The sequence below is a fragment of the Zootoca vivipara genome, chromosome 3 (genome assembly GCF_965207765.1).
Source record: "Zootoca vivipara chromosome 3, rZooViv2.hap1.1, whole genome shotgun sequence".
Classification (NCBI taxonomy): domain Eukaryota; kingdom Metazoa; phylum Chordata; class Lepidosauria; order Squamata; family Lacertidae; genus Zootoca; species Zootoca vivipara.
This window is the reverse complement of record NC_142586.1, coordinates 55,894,803-55,910,313: the sequence shown is the minus strand read 5'-3', so window position 1 is coordinate 55,910,313 and position 15,511 is coordinate 55,894,803. Positions and strand designations below refer to the sequence as shown.

Here is a 15,511-nt window from a genome sequence, read left to right as displayed (position 1 = left end):
CACACATATACACATACATGTTCATTGTAATTGGTGATATTAAATGTATGTTATGATTTGCAAAAGAGATCAGAAACAGGACAGTCGTGCCTCCTCCATGAACTGATATCAAAGACCCACAATAGAGAGAAAATGGAAAAAAATGGAAATACTAGCTACATGCAGTTTAATAATAGCAAAGTGTGCAAGATGTGGTGTTTTTTTTTTTTTTTTTTTTTTTAGCTGAGCATGTCGAAAAGCAGTTTGGACTTTTAATGAGCTGCTAAGGATTGTCTGGTTGGACTTCAGCAGCTTAGAGTTGGCTCACAGATGGCTTTTGCCCCAGTTCACTTTAATCCAATAATGCTATTCTGCTCCGTCGCGCACTGCACACCCAGTAGTGCTTTGTGAGTGAAAAATTGAGGCTTCTTCCAGCTGATATTGGTATGAGAAATGTGACTGCATCACTGCTCTTTTGCTCATCATGTGTACATGGCTCTCAAGATAAAAATTGCTGAGACTAAGGTAACAAAAATCAAGTTGGCATTGAACTCAAGGTCATTGCGTAGAATTTGCTATATGCGACATATGGCAGGTATTTGGAAGAACCCTTGCCTTTACTCCAATAAGCTGTCTTGTATACTTTTGCCGTTCTTTGACTCTTGAAAAAAAAAACAAGCATTACAAAAATTAGTGATGCAGGTGGGAAATAATTTAAAGCATTGATAACAACTGTTGGGACATAAAGAGGATTTTTTAAAAAAATGTAGAGTTTGAAAGTGTTTTCTAATGTTGTCTGGAGTTCCTGAAACATAATTAATTGCTGCTTTATACAGAAACTGTTAGAAATGCCACCAGTCCTCATGATCTGGCGTAGTTCTAATTGTTTCAATAGAATAGCTTCAAACATTGCTTTTTTCTATTTTAAAAAAAAGTTTAGGGGTACTCTCATTTTCCTACTCATATTGAAATACTGTCCCTCAATGAGGCCAAACTTAGATTCGCAAAATGTTTAGGGGTATGCATACCCCTGCTTCCCCCCCAGAAGAAAAGCACTGGCTTCAAACCAAATTGTGACTAACAAATCACTGAAGCATGCTGGATTATTTTATTATTATTTCTAAACAGAACAAAGTTTTTTAAATGCTCCAGATATGGCAGCAGGGATGGGAGGCGGATAGGATACCAACACATATGTCAGGCATAGGCAAACTCAGCCCTCCACCTGTTTTGGGTCTACAACTCCCATGATCCCTAGCTAACAGGACCAGTGGTCAGGGATGATGGGAATTGTAGTCGCAAAACATCTGGAGGGCCGAGTTTGCCTATGCCTGACATATAGGCTTACTAATCACCCTGTGATTACGTGATGTCTTGGATCAGGACCAGAGCATTTGGCCACCAGCTAAAATAAGGTTACCAGATTTTAAAAAAATGAATCCGGGAACACTTTTCAACTTCCTGCTAAATAGATGGATTTTGTCAGGGGACTGTAAATTCAGGGACTGTCCCCGGGAAATGGGGATGTCTGGTAACCTTAAGCTAAAATAGCCTTTTGGCATCCAATTATAGAGAGTCCGTTCTTTAAATCTTTCACATACATTTTATTATCATTTGCAGGATTCTCTCCAAGTAACTAACGTTTCTAGGGTGGTGACAACTAGCGTTTTATTTGGTATGCTGTATGAAGTTTGCAAACATGAGATGAGGTGGATGGAGAACAAGTTGTTGTTGCGGGATTTGGGACTTGGCTCAAGATTCTGTTCAGCCATGAACACAAGAATGAGTCATTGGGTCCTACAAAGTGGTAGCTTAACAAGCTGTGCATGTGGCTTCCCATCGGATTGTGTTGCCCTAGCAAACAGGGATGAAAATCCAGCACATGTTTTTGCTTCGTCATAAATCCAGGCAAGCAGGAGAATGGTAATATTCAAATGTTCAAAATGGACACGCTTACGAAGTGTTCATTGTAGTAAAGGTAAAGGTAAAGGGACCCCTGACCATTAGGTCCAGTCGTGACCGACTCTGGGGTTGCGCGCTCAACTCGCATTATTGGCCGAGGGAGCCGGCGTATAGCTTCCAGGTCATGTGGCCAGCATGATAAAGCCACTTCTGGCGAACCAGAGCAGCACACGGAAACGCCGTTTACCTTCCCGCTGTAGCGGTTCCTATTTATCTACTTGCATTTTTGACGTGCTTTCGAACTGCTAGGTTGGCAGGAGCTGGGACCAAGCAACGGGAGCTCACCCCATCGCAGGGATTCGAACCGCCGACCTTCTGATCAGCAAGCCCTAGGCTCAGTGGTTTAACCCACAGCGCCACCTGGGTAAACTGACTTTTAATAAACTGTGGTCTGTAATTGCACAGTTTCTTCTCACAGCCTCAATACCCTTACGGAAAATGGCACTAATGGGGATTTAGCGGTACCTCATAGTGTTGCTTGCAAGATCATAGAATCATCTAGGGAATGATCTGAGAGCTAAGCAGGTTTAGGTCTGGTCAGTGCTTGGATAGGAGGTTGCTTGGAAATCCTATGCAGATGGCCTTGAGTTACATTATAGAAAAGAAAGAGGGACATAAATGTACTAAAGTAAAAATAATAATAATTGTTTACGGTAAGGTATCTTACTGCTGAGTTATTGTTTTCTGGGTAATTTGAAAGTGAATTTCATGTCATTTTTCCTTTACAGGTTGTTTTGCTCAATCTCCTACTATGTGTGATCATATTCTACTCTGTGTATTATGTGGTCCTATGCTTTTGTTTCACAGCTTTCAGGTAGGAATACTTTGGCAATAATCATGAATGAATGAATGAATGAATGAATGTGACTACAGATGTAGTGCAATGCTGACAACATTTTGCTCAAACATGGCCTCAGATACTTTGGGTGGAATTCTTTAGCATAATAAAGCATAGTATGGTAGCTAAATGTGTCCATATAAGCACACAGAGTGGATCATTGAATTCACTGTAAAATACATAATGGCGTTTAAAACATCTTCTGTGAAAAGTAGAACAATTAGCTAAAATTGCCTTAGCAAGACATTAAAAGCATTTAGGAAATCAGCACACATGCACAATAATTTGCCTGATTTAGTATCATAAGCTTCTTGTACTGGGATAAACTTTAAAATTTCCCAACTCTTCACAGGCTGCAGATGTTGGATGGACTGGCACCATTTGACTTCAAGACCAGCCCATCATGGATTCACCCATATTATTTAGGTAAATGTTCTTCCTTGAAGTCCTTATTCTTAAGATGGTCTTTATTCTTAGAGGGTTTCTCTATTGAAATACTTCAAACACTTGAATTTTTTTAAAAGTTTAAGTTTAAGAATTATACAGACCATATCATCTTATAGCAGGGTTAGCAGGGTTGGGGAAACCTTTTCAACCTGACTGAGGGCCAAATTCCCTTCAGGGAATCCTTTTTTTGGCCATAGGCAAAAAGTGAGGAAAGAAACAAATGTGAATTTTACCTCTGTACAGTAGAGTAGTTTGTACACACAGCCCTCTATCCTCCACACACGCAAGGAAGAGACATTATGAGAGCTCAAGGGCACATTTCAGCCTGGCAAAAACACTCAAGGAAGGTGTAAAGCAGGGCTCGTGAGAGGTTTGTAGTGAGGGCCACCCATTACGACCATCAGGCCTGCATTTGACTCCTGAACCTGAGGTTTCCCCTCATGGTTTCATAATTTCATACTGTATGGCATTAGTAATTTCAAGTCAATTGTATTTATTTATTTATTCCATTTATATCCCACCCCCCTGGAGGAGCCTAGGGTGGCAGACGCAGCAACAATAAAACATTAAAACAACAACTAAAAACAGTTGAAATCGGGTTTTTTTTTTTAAAAAAAAAGTTTAGTGAAGTACTAAAGTACATAGCAGTTTGACAGTGGAACCAGATACTGAATGGAGAGGTCTTCAAGCAGAGGCTGCAAAGCCACATGTTGGGGATTCCTTAGCTGCAGATTTCTTGATGACCTACGATGCCTTCTCCTGCAATGTGATTCCAGAGGTCTGTATGTATGACTTTTCAATTGAGGGCATTCACATCTGAGACCCTACTTGAGATGCCCACCTAGAACTAGCCCTGATAATATTGTTGACACATCTCACAATTACTCAGCCTTCCTAGTTCATATGGAAATATTCCTGTCATGCAAAACAAAAGAACATATCCCAAAGCAAGGTGTTCAGGCCCACAAAAAGATAAATAGGGAAATAGGGTTCTGAACATTGTTGGTCTGGACTCGAGGTTCCCATTTCTGAAGGCATACACCCAAGATTTCATTCATGCACACCAGGGATGGGGAACCAGCAGTCCTCCAGATGTTTCTGGACTCCAAGTCCTGTCAGCCCCAACCAGTATGGCCAAATGCCAGGCATGATGGGAGTTCAGGTCCAGTATACCTGAAGGAGCGTCTCCACCTCCATCGCTCTGCCCGACACTGAGATCCAGTGCCGAGGGCCTTCTGGCAGTTCCCTCGCTGCGAGAAGCCAAGTTACAGGGAACCAGGCAGAGGGCCTTCTCGGTAGTGGCACCCGCCCTGTGGAACGCCCTCCCACCAGATGTCAAAAAGAAAAATAACTACCAGACTTTTAGAGGACACCTGAAGGCAGCCCTATTTAGGGAAGCTTTTAATCTTTAAGAAATTAGGGTATTCTGTATTTCTGTTGGAAGCCGGGTATAAATATATTATTATTATTATTATTATTATTATTATTATTATTATTATTATTATTATTTGAAGTGCAGCAGCATATGGAAGGCCACAAGTTCCTCACACCTGAACTTGTTAAGTGTGAAATGTTAAGCGTGATTGTGAAAGCACATGTATCATTCAGATATAATAATCAAATAGCTAGGATTGGTTGTGGATTCCTGTTGCTGTATAAGCTGTGAATCATCTTGGCTGTGATTCTTTGTAAAGCTATTATGGCTCCCCTTCTGAGCTAAAAGAGAGTGATTTACATTAAATACATACATTTTAGTTATTTTATGGTCTTTTTTTCTTAAACAAAGGCTAAATCGCTATGAATGAAACCTTTTAAAATGTAAATTGTTTTGAGAAACATCTCAAACACTTACGGAAACAGAAAATGTGAGGAGATATGCTACTGATTTGCTTTTAGATTAAAATAACATTCAGGGAGGTGATTTGGTTACTTGGGGTGGGGGTGGCAGCAAAGCCATGTGTAATTGCAATAAGTGACTTATTGTATACAAATCTCATCTCAGTCTTATTGATATGATGTTCTAGCTTATTGTGGGTCCTCCCTGCCCCCGGCAAGCAGTAACATACAGTAGATTTAAATACCGGTATGAATTTGCATGATGGCTTTTGGGCAAGCATCTTTTTCTGAGGCCCTCCTGCCTCCAAACACTTGTTGAGGCCATTTCTAAAAGGCTTGGGTAAAAGAAACTGAAAATAGCACTGGAAGAAAGTTGGAAACCAGGAGTCCAAGGCCAGGAGATCACAAGCTGGTAGCTGGATAATAGAATCAGCACTTTGTCAATCTGATTCTGAAGCCTTTACAATAATTGCATGTCAGGAGGTTCCAATGGCTCTCCTGGCTGGTAGAGTTACTCTGGAGCTTAAGAGCACCACAGCTTGTAGCGTCTAGGGAAGACTGCAACATCTGTAGGCTACCATACCCCCCCCCCCCAACATTTCTCTGATGAAAATAGGGATGTCCCACTCCGTAATGATAATTTTATTAGTTATACCCCACACATCTTATTGGGTTGCCCCAGTCACTCTGGCCAGCTTCCAACATATATAAAAACAAAAGAAAACATTAAACATTTTTTTAAAACTTCCCTATACAGGATTGTTTTCAGACGGCTCGGAGGTCGGCTAACTCCCTACTCTCCAACATTTCTCCAATGAAAATAGGGACATCCTAAGGAAAAGCGGGATAAAATCAGAAACCGGGATGGCTTCTCAGGGACATCCTTGGAAAATAAGGACACTTGGAGGGTCTGGGCTTCTACCAGCATCTATGTTAATATGGCACTCACAAATGTGCAGCTTCATTCTCTTCATTTACCTCTGTGTGCTAGTTGCTCGCATACTGCACTAATATGACCATTCCATCACTCTTGACCTCTGCTTACCCACTTGTATGGTATTCTCTAGATTATTATAGCATTCCAGGCTATAGATCCTCTCTCCAGTCCACAGGTCTTCTACAATGCTGCGCCCATTGCTACACTTTTCCAATAACCAACAGCACCACTTTCTAGCATAGCTGCCAAGTTTTCCCTTTTCTCGCGAGGAAGCCTATTCAGCATAAGGGAAAATCCCTTAAAAAAAGGGATAACTTGGCAGCTATGCTTTCTAGCATTTGTGCCAAGTTTTAAAGCATCATCACTAAGTTGTTGTGGATTCCTGAATACAGCAGCTAATCATTTTGGGATTGCCAGTCTAGTCATAATGCAAATAGGGCTGACCACGTGCAACTCAGGAAAAATGGTGATTATTATAGACAAGTTCCACTTTTATATAAACTTGCTTTTGAAGAGCAGGTTTTCCCCCCCTTTCATAGTTGTGTAGCCAAAACTAGATAATATAATTTTATCTATGTCTCAGAGCAGAAGCATATAATAGAAAGTGCAAGATATTTTTTTAAACTTTCATGATTTTAAGCTATTCAATATTTTTATGAAGATATCCTTTTTAAAAAAAGAAAAAAGTTTAAGGTTTGTGAGGAAATGGCTCGATTTAAATGGGTTTATTTTTACCTCAAGGTTGAGATAAGAAATTGTGTGTCCCTTGTAACACCTGGTGTAAACATGTGGCTTCACTGAACTCAGAGTCCCGGTCCCCACCACCACCACATGGCAGCCACTGAAATTGAGCAAAGGGGTGAGGGACTTTGTGCATGGTGGCAGTCAGGGCTTTATTTACTAACAGCAGTCATGAGTCCTTCATACTGCCCAGTCTGGCACTGACTCAACATCTATTATACAAAGGGGAGCTGGTTCGCTTCAGAAAGTAGTGAATGGCATGGTGGGGCTGCACTGCTTATCTGACCTCTATCCAGCTGAGTTGTTACAGCATACCAGGACAAAGAGAGGAGGAAGGGTGAGAGGACAGTGAGGCGAGTGAACTGGATTGGTTCCACTGGAGCACTGGATTGGATTTGTGCCACGCCAGCCTCCCTGTCTCCATCTTAGCATGTAGCAGCGACTCAGCTGGAGGGCGTTTGAGTGGCGCCATCTGGTATTGCCTGCAAATGTTACTAGTTTGGAAGCTAGGGCTTTTCCCATTCACAGAAGCAGAACCACAAGTCCACTTTTGAGACTTTGACACTTCCTACTTATTGTCCTACATTTATATCCCTCCTTTCTCCCCTCATGCTGACCAGACCCTGACGTGCTTTAGCTTCAGCAGTTGGTGGCCTTACCTGCCTTAATCCTAGAATTGTGGCATTGGAAGTGATCCCAAGGGTCCCAACTCCCTGCAATGCAGGAATCACAACTAAAGAATCTCTGACATACGGCCATTCAAGCTCTGCTTAAAAACCTCCAATGACAGACAGCCCACCACTTTTGGAGGTAGTCTGTTTCATTGTAGAAGAGCTCTTACTTCTGGCCGTGAATTGTCTCATTCTTCATGCAAATCATGTGAGCCAGCTTCAGTAGAATTATTTGGATGGGATTGTGGGGTGGCAGGTTTCCTTGCTTCTCCTTCTTCCCCCAAATCCTAGAGACTAAAGGAGGAGGAGGAAAGAGCTGTGAAATGACTGGATTGTGAAACTAAGCACTTAGCCCTTGGTTCCTTCCAATCTCCTGGTCTCTAGGGTTTCCTGAATGCTGGTGTGGGTAAAGAAAGCCAGTTAAGTCCAGGGTTATCTGCAGGAGAGCAGTAGATTAATTACAGTAATGACCACAGCAGCTGTTGAAGGTCTGAGTAATAAATTAGAGGGACACTTCTGAATTAATATCAGGAAAGTATTATTGCTTACCTTTTCATAGATCTTGTTGCAGTTATGACAGAGGGTAAGAGAATGGGTATAAAAAGACTATGGATCTTATTTAATCACCCAGAAACCTCTTTGTCTTTGTTAAAGTCAGTGGATGTTTACTATTAATTTTGGCTGATGAAGGAACAGCTCCTTGAAGGATAAGGTGGATTGTCTTTCGGTCTTGATAGAGAACCAACTGCTCAAGGCAACATTTAACTGTGTAAATTTTTAAGTTCATTTCCTTCATGAGGTTACTGCTGGTCTAAGCAACAATAAGTACCCATAAACTACTTTAATTTAGTGCATAATGGGATCTTGTTCGTGGCAGGCAGGAGACTACAGTAAATACTTTTGCGGGGGAAATTACAGCGGCAATTATGAAAATCTGCCACATTCAGAACAATAAGTACTTTAAAACATATTAATGGTGTTTAAAATGTCACAATGAAATCTTCCTGCAAAAATTTGTTCATATGCCAACTGTCAGCCATCCTAAGTTATTGAGAGGTCATGTGGTGTGTAGTGTATCTTTCTGCTCCCCTTTGAGGGGTGCAGTATCCATAGAAAATTCAAGATGTACTGCTACCTCAGGATTGTTTTGTTTTGTACCATACCTCCTTCCTTGAAAAGCATCATCTTCCAAAGATTTGGATAGAAAGTAAAGGTGACCCTGCTGTATTTACTTTGCTATTATATTAGATGGCGGGGCTGATGAGGCAGTCTTGCAAACATGTGGCATGGTGTGTAAAGTGTTAAGAGGATCACCAGAGGAAATCCAAAATCCCTTAAAAATGATGCTATGGATTTCCACTTCCAGATCAATACAGGCAGCACATGGGAATTATTTCATCATGCTAGCATGTGGCTAGAATTCAGACTCCCCAATCAAAGCATACACATAAATTAAAGCAGGGCTAATGCAACACATTTTTTCCACCTGAGGCAAAGGACAAGATGGCGTCTCCCCCTAGATCAGGTTCAAAAGTCAAGACAGGTAGCAAAATGTTACTTCAATGCTGGCTCTGGGACAGCATCTTCCACCAAACCTAAGGACAGCAGGCTGGCTTAGGGGGCCACAGGGTAAATGCAGCTCCATTTCCCTGCCTTCTGCTATCTACTACCTGAAACGTCTGCTTCCTTCTCTCTAATGATAGAACTGGCCCTGAATGAAAGAGATACGTGTCTCCCATAATAACTCTGTAAAGTAAAGGGGCCCCTGACCATTAGATCCAGTTGTGACCGACTCTGGGGTTGCAGCGCTCATCTCGCTCTATTGGCTGAGGGAGCTGGCATACAGCTTCCAAGTCATGTGGCCAGCATAACAAAGTCGCTTCTGGTGAACCAGAGCAGCACACGGAAACGCCGTTTACCTTCCCGCTGTAGCGGTACCTATTTATCTACTTGCACTTTGTCATGCTTTTGAACTGCTAGGTTGGCAGGAGCTGAGACCGAGCAACAGGAGCTCACCCCGCCGTGGGGATTCGAACCGCCAACCTTCTGATCGGCAAGCCCTAGGCTCTGTGGTTTAACCCACCAGCGCCACCCGCGTCCCATTAACAACCCTGTGTGCCTCTTTAATTGCAAAGAATGCTTAGCAAACTGAGCCTGGAGCTGAGGATAAATACAGCTGCCAAGCAGTGGATAATTTAGCAGTCTTGGGACTAGCAGCAGCCATAGGATACAGCATCCCATCCACTACTGTAACTCATTTTCTGTTTGTTTAGTTCTTCTAGTGTCACTGGAAATAACCTATCTCGTCTCTGGACTGCTCTTTGTGTTGGTTGTAGAAGAATGGGTTTGGGATTATGCAGTGACTGTTACGGTCATTCACATCACCATAACTGCGGCTGGTACGTATGCTGTTTAGTTAATAAATCCACAGAAAAAGAAGTATTGTTGATTTAAAACAACAACTACCCCAGGTTTTTTTAAGTGATGCCTTTGGCTTTACTAGCACTACTTGGATTATTAGCTTGTCCTTGCTTCTGTGTCTTGAGCTCTTGAGCTCTTGCCAAAGCTCCACTTGGTCAGCCATGAGGCCTACTTCGCAGGATTGTTCTGGGGATGCAGTGGAGGGGCTCACTGCAAGCAAACCTGAGCCTCGCACTATCTGCAGAGGGAAAATTCTGTTTTCAGATGTAGTTTGAATCCAACAGACCTGCAAATTGACTTGACAGCGCTGATAAGCTGATCAACTCTGATGATGAGACCCCTCTGCTGCATTTGGAAATTCCTGATGCGAACTTCCTAGTGTGAACAAGCCAATTCCTGCTGATTGTGCACTGCTGGGCAGTGAGCCACACTTGTAAATGAGCTACCAGGAGCCCAAACCTCCTGATTGTTCCTTTGTGCCTTTACCTGCTGCACAGATTGTGTCCTCCCTCAAAGAAGGCACATGTTGTAGTGAGACCTGGCAACCAAACCCTTGTGTTGTGGGTGGGTACAATTGGATAGCTACAACACCCAATTGGTAGGTCCCTTGATGCTGGGTTTAATCTGACCAATGGGACACCAGCCAAATGGATCAAGGGACCTATATATGCCAATGCATGTGACCCTGAGCTTTCTCTCTTGGTTAGTGCATCGGAACACCCGCCCACCTCTCCCTATATTTAGGGCTTGTGTGCTTGACCTTGCTATGCCACCGTGTGTCGTCTGTCATTGGGACAGGGGCACGGCAGGAATTTTCCTCACTTGGCTGATTGGCTGGTGCCATTTGGGTTTCGCCTGCCACGTAGCAAATTGTCACAACTTGTAAGGTTGTGGATAGGCTCTGGTTCAGGTGATAGGGATGGGGGAACACTCTTGCCACCCCTATGTGAAGGGGTATTCCATTAAAGGAATCCAGGGACGCAATGGTTTGGTCAACCCTGCGAGGTTGTGCCCGTGCCTGAGTCCAGGGGGCCACCTGGGTGGTGGAAATAGCGTGTCCCCGGCTTTCCGCCATTCCGGGTGTTCACCCTAGGCTGACCTATGATAGTGCCCTGGGTCAGCGCTACCTGCAATGGTGCAGGGAGCTAGTCGAACCAGAGGCTATGCAACCACTCACTTGCTGTAATCAATAAAGTTGTGGCCTAAATTCTGCCAAAAACCAAACCAAAAATTTGAGCCTTGTGTAAATTTATTTAAGGGGGAGGTTTAAAGGTCTAAACACGCAAGTCAAGTGGGGTGTGGCCATGTTCGAAACTCCCATTGTTCTAGGCGCATTTTCGTTAGCACAAGCAGTTTCTGAGCTCTGGGTGCAGTATTGCGCCTAAGATTTCAGATTAAAACTTCAGAGTGGAGGAAAGGAGGACCCTTTTCAGCTTCCTCATGTGAAAAATGAACATAGTATTTTAGCTGCAGTTCATTCATTTTCAGCTTTGTATTCTGGTTATAAAAAAGCACACCTAGACATTTCATTGTTGCGCCCATAACCTAGGCTTAAGGCGCCGTTTAGCTCCTGGCTTTCATATCTCAGTTTCTAGCACAGGGGTGTGAGCGGTTGTGGTTTTACAGTGTTGTTTGATATAACATTGTAATTTTTGTCATGTTGACATTGATCCTAAAATGTAACATTTCGTTTTGCAGTTATGTCTGAATTCCCGCTGACATTGCACTGGTGGGCAGCTTTAGGTATGAGTTAAATGCTTATGATTTAATTATCCAAAAGAGCACAGCTATAATAAAAAAGACTCTGTCAGATCAGGCCAAAAGCCCATCTAGCTCAGCACTCTGTTCTCACAGTGACTAACCAGATGCTTATGGGAACCCCTGAAGCAAAACCTGAGCATTCTCCCCACCTGTGAGAGCCAGCACCCAGTATTTAGAGGCAGTATGTCAGAACATTGTTAATGTGGCTAGTAGCCACGAACAGCCTTATTCTTCATGAATTTGTCCAATCTTCTTTGAAAGCCATCTAAGCTGGTGGTCATCACTGTGTGAAAAAGTACTTCCTTCCAACATTCAGCTTGTTTGGATTGCCCTAAATTCTAGTATTAAGAAAGAGGAAAGAAAAACTTTTCTCTAGTCACTTTATCCACACTGCATAATTCTATACCCTTCTATCATATCCCCCTCCTTACTTGTCTGCTCTGTAAACAAAAAACCGCTGAAACACAGCCCAGCCAAATATATGCCTCTCAAAACATCGCTGCTTTCCATTGCAAAACAGGTACTGTATTTTAAAATTATTGCTAGCTGTTCCTAATACTAATCTAACATATTCTTGTATTATTTACAGGTTCGGGCCTAATTTTGATGGTTTGTGTTGGACAAAGTTTGGCTTACTACCTGTTCAAAGACAACTTTATTTATCCAGTTCTGGATAATTTCTGAAATGCATTTTTCCAGTGCCTACGTTGCTTTTTGAAAATGCACATGGATGTGTGGGCCAACGCTAGCATGAAGTTTTCAGTAGATCAGAATTCTATACACTGTTATAACCCAGGTGTTTGCTTGTTTTGTATAGGAATAACTATTTTTATTCAATAAAACTGCTCTTATCACCACAAAGCTCTTTCCGATGTTTAGTCAGATTCTCCTTTCTTGTAACTTGAATCCATTGGTTCGGGTCCTGCCCTCCAGAAGAGGAGAAAACAAGTTTGATTCATCTTCCATGTGACAGCCCTTTGGATTTTTGAAGGTGATTATCATGTTTCCTCTCAGTCTCCTTTTATTCAGGCCAAACATACCCAACTCTCTCAACCATTCCTCATAAGGCTTGGTTACCAGACCCTTCATTATCTTGGTCACCCTCATCTGCACATGATCCAGATTGTCAATACAGTATCCTTCTTAAATTGTGGTGCCCAGAATAGGGCAGTACTACTACTTCCCTTGAGCTGGACACTATACTTATGTTGATGCAGCCTAGAATAGCACTAGCTTTTTTGTTGCTGTATCACACTGCAGACTCATGTTCAGCTTGTGGTCTACTAAGACCCCTATATGCTTTTTGCATGTATTACTGGCAAGCCATCTTACATTCCTGCCTAAGTGCAGAACCTTACATTTGTACCTATTGGAATTAATTTTCTTTGGGCCCAGTTCTCCAGTCTGATAAGGTAATCTTGAATCCCAACACTGTCTTCTGTTGCATTCCTTCATCCAAGTCGCTTATAAAGACATTGAACAACAACAGACCTGGGACAGAACCATGTGGTACCCCACTTGTCACTTTTTTTCAGGGTGATGAGGAACCATTAGTGAGGAACTCTGTGGGTTTGGTCAGTCAACCAGCTACAATCCACCTAATAGTTACCACGTCCAGCCCACATTTTACTAACTTCTCTGCAAGAATATCACAGGACTTGGTCAAAACCCTTACAGAGATCAAGATACACTCAAGTCCATAGCATTCCCCTGGTCCACCAACTTTGTCACTCTATCCAAAAAAGAAATGAGATTCACTTGGCATGACTTGTTTTTTTGAGAAACCCATGTTGGGTCTTTGTGTCCCAAGGCCCTACCTACCCAGATAGTCCCTTGCTATGCATGAAAGCCTTCTTGGAACGCCTTGCTGAAATTTAAGATTTGTCAGAAATTTCTGAAATTTGGTTAAATTAAGGTAAAATTTCTATGCTAAATTTTCTACTGGGATAAAAAATTGTCTTGGTTTTTATTATGAATATAATGATCAAGTTTTATAAAGCCACTTGTCTTAGCCACAGAGCTGCTTCCATTGCAATATAATGATGTTTGTATGTTTAATGCATAAGGAAATGTGGAAGTGAAGCTAAGTCCAAAATTACAGCTATTCTTAATGCAGATAGAAAGTTATAGGACACCATTAAGTCTTACCCATATATCACTGAAAGTATAAGAGGATGGTGTGGAGTTCACCGGTTTAATTAGTAAAAACTCATCCCCCAGAAAGCAGAAAGAGCAACCAACCTAGTCTTTAGTACGGTATGTGACTTTGAGGGCGCATCTGTCTGCAGCGTAGTGGTCCCTTGAATTGAATAGCATATATACATATATATATATATGTATATATATATATATGATTTGTTTATTGGGCCTGTGAGATTTGACACATATACATACACACTGCTTTTTATCTATCCACCTTCTTATTCTGAAGCATTTCCCCAGCATGAGCCACAGTGCTCAAAATATGAAATTTTGTGAAATCCATTACAGTATCCCCATTTACTGAGTCCCCCCAATTCTTAACAAGTCATGCTCCCCTTAGTTGTCTACAAGCAGTAGAAAAGGAAGGTAGCAGAAGGGTGTTCTCCCTATACTGGTAATTCAAACACTGTACTATAGGAAAGGAAGGAAACACAGGCAATTGCTTAATGAAAATGAAACTTTTAATCTGGGAGACAGTTCCCAAATGGCTCTTCAGAACTGCATAGTGGAATTGCACTTTTCCTTGCTTTAGATGGATGTTGGTGCCATCCGTAGACATTACACCAATGTCCTTCCTCATCTCAGGCATAGCTGTCAACTTTCCCCCCCTTTTTAAGGGAAATTCCCTTATTCCGAATAGGATTCCTCACAAGAAAAGGGAAAAGTTGACAGCTATGATCTCAGGCTTATTTGCATGTGAAGCAGTTGAATGACTTCATATAACTAACAAATGAGGCAAATATCTCTAAGCATAATATTACTGTGGTGGTAGTGGTGGTTTTTATTTTTTATTTTTAATTTTTTTTAACCTACCCTAAGGTTCCAGGGCAAGTTGCAACAATTGCAACACAATCTTAAAAACAGTTTAAAATAACTACAATAAGAAAATAAGGTGGGTCCTAGATATATATACATCTCAGGTGTCAAAAGCCAGGGCAAGCAGGTGTGTTTTCAGCATTAATTGTCAGCTGTGAAGATACTAATCACACCTCTGTGGGGAGTGAGTGAGTTCCACAATTTAGGGGCTTCCAAAGAGTATGCCCTCTTCTAGGTCACCAGCACCCCAAGCTTTTGAGGGCAGTAGAAGTTAGAGCAATCCAGAAGAGACCAAAACAGATTTAGGAGCTTTGGAAGGAGAGGAGAGGGGGAGAACGTTCACCTGCACAAGGAAAATCCTTGCATGGTACAGCAATGTATGTAACTGCATTCGTTGTAAACTATTTGGGGCATGGTTTGAAAATGTACCTAGGCACAGAGCTTTAGTGGATTATGACTCAAGTTAATCCATGGGTGAAACAGGTATCTATTTTTAACAGTCTTTCTTATTTTAAGCAGCAGCTTCAGTAATGTTGCTCTACAGGGTAAGTTTATTTAATTTTTATTATCATTCTGACTCTTTTACCAACTCCCAAGTTTTGAAATGACATATGGTCTGGTCTTATAACATTTTATACAACCAAGAAGCCAAAAACTAGAGCTCAGTGAGTATTCAAATATGAAGACTACAAAGGATTTAAGGGTTTCCACTGCTTTAGGAAATATATTTCTGACTAGCCAGCATTCCAAGCAGAAAACAATAAAAAGATAGATCCCTCTTTCATGTTGGCACGTGCTCATATATCACTTTTCAGCTCTAGAAAAAAAAGTAAGCCATCAATATGAAATGTAATAGAATGTTCTAATTCATATTATTATTATTATTTTCAAATGTATATA

General features: G+C 41.7%; 1 protein-coding gene across 1 annotated transcript; it reads left to right on the top strand.

The window, feature by feature from the left end:
• The first annotated feature begins 471 nt into the window (after nt 1-471).
• Nucleotides 472-12,277, top strand: TMEM244 (transmembrane protein 244). Its single transcript, XM_035110537.2, has 6 exons — nt 472-504; nt 2,670-2,755; nt 3,132-3,205; nt 9,685-9,810; nt 11,531-11,575; nt 12,183-12,277. The coding sequence occupies exons 1-6, from the start codon at nt 472-474 to the stop codon at nt 12,275-12,277; spliced, it is 459 nt and encodes a 152-aa protein (XP_034966428.2).
• The last annotated feature ends 3,234 nt before the right edge of the window (nt 12,278-15,511 follow it).

What these genes read in the sequence shown, in the direction of transcription:
- TMEM244 (XM_035110537.2), top strand. Translation starts at nt 472, where the DNA reads ATGGCTCTCAAGATAAAAATTGCTGAGACTAAG. An exon ending in TTTTGTTTCACAGCTTTCAG is followed by an intron (nt 2,756 to 3,131) that starts GTAGGAATACTT and finishes AACTCTTCACAG; the next exon opens with GCTGCAGATGTTGGATGGAC. An exon ending in GCACTGGTGGGCAGCTTTAG is followed by an intron (nt 11,576 to 12,182) that starts GTATGAGTTAAA and finishes TATTATTTACAG; the next exon opens with GTTCGGGCCTAATTTTGATG.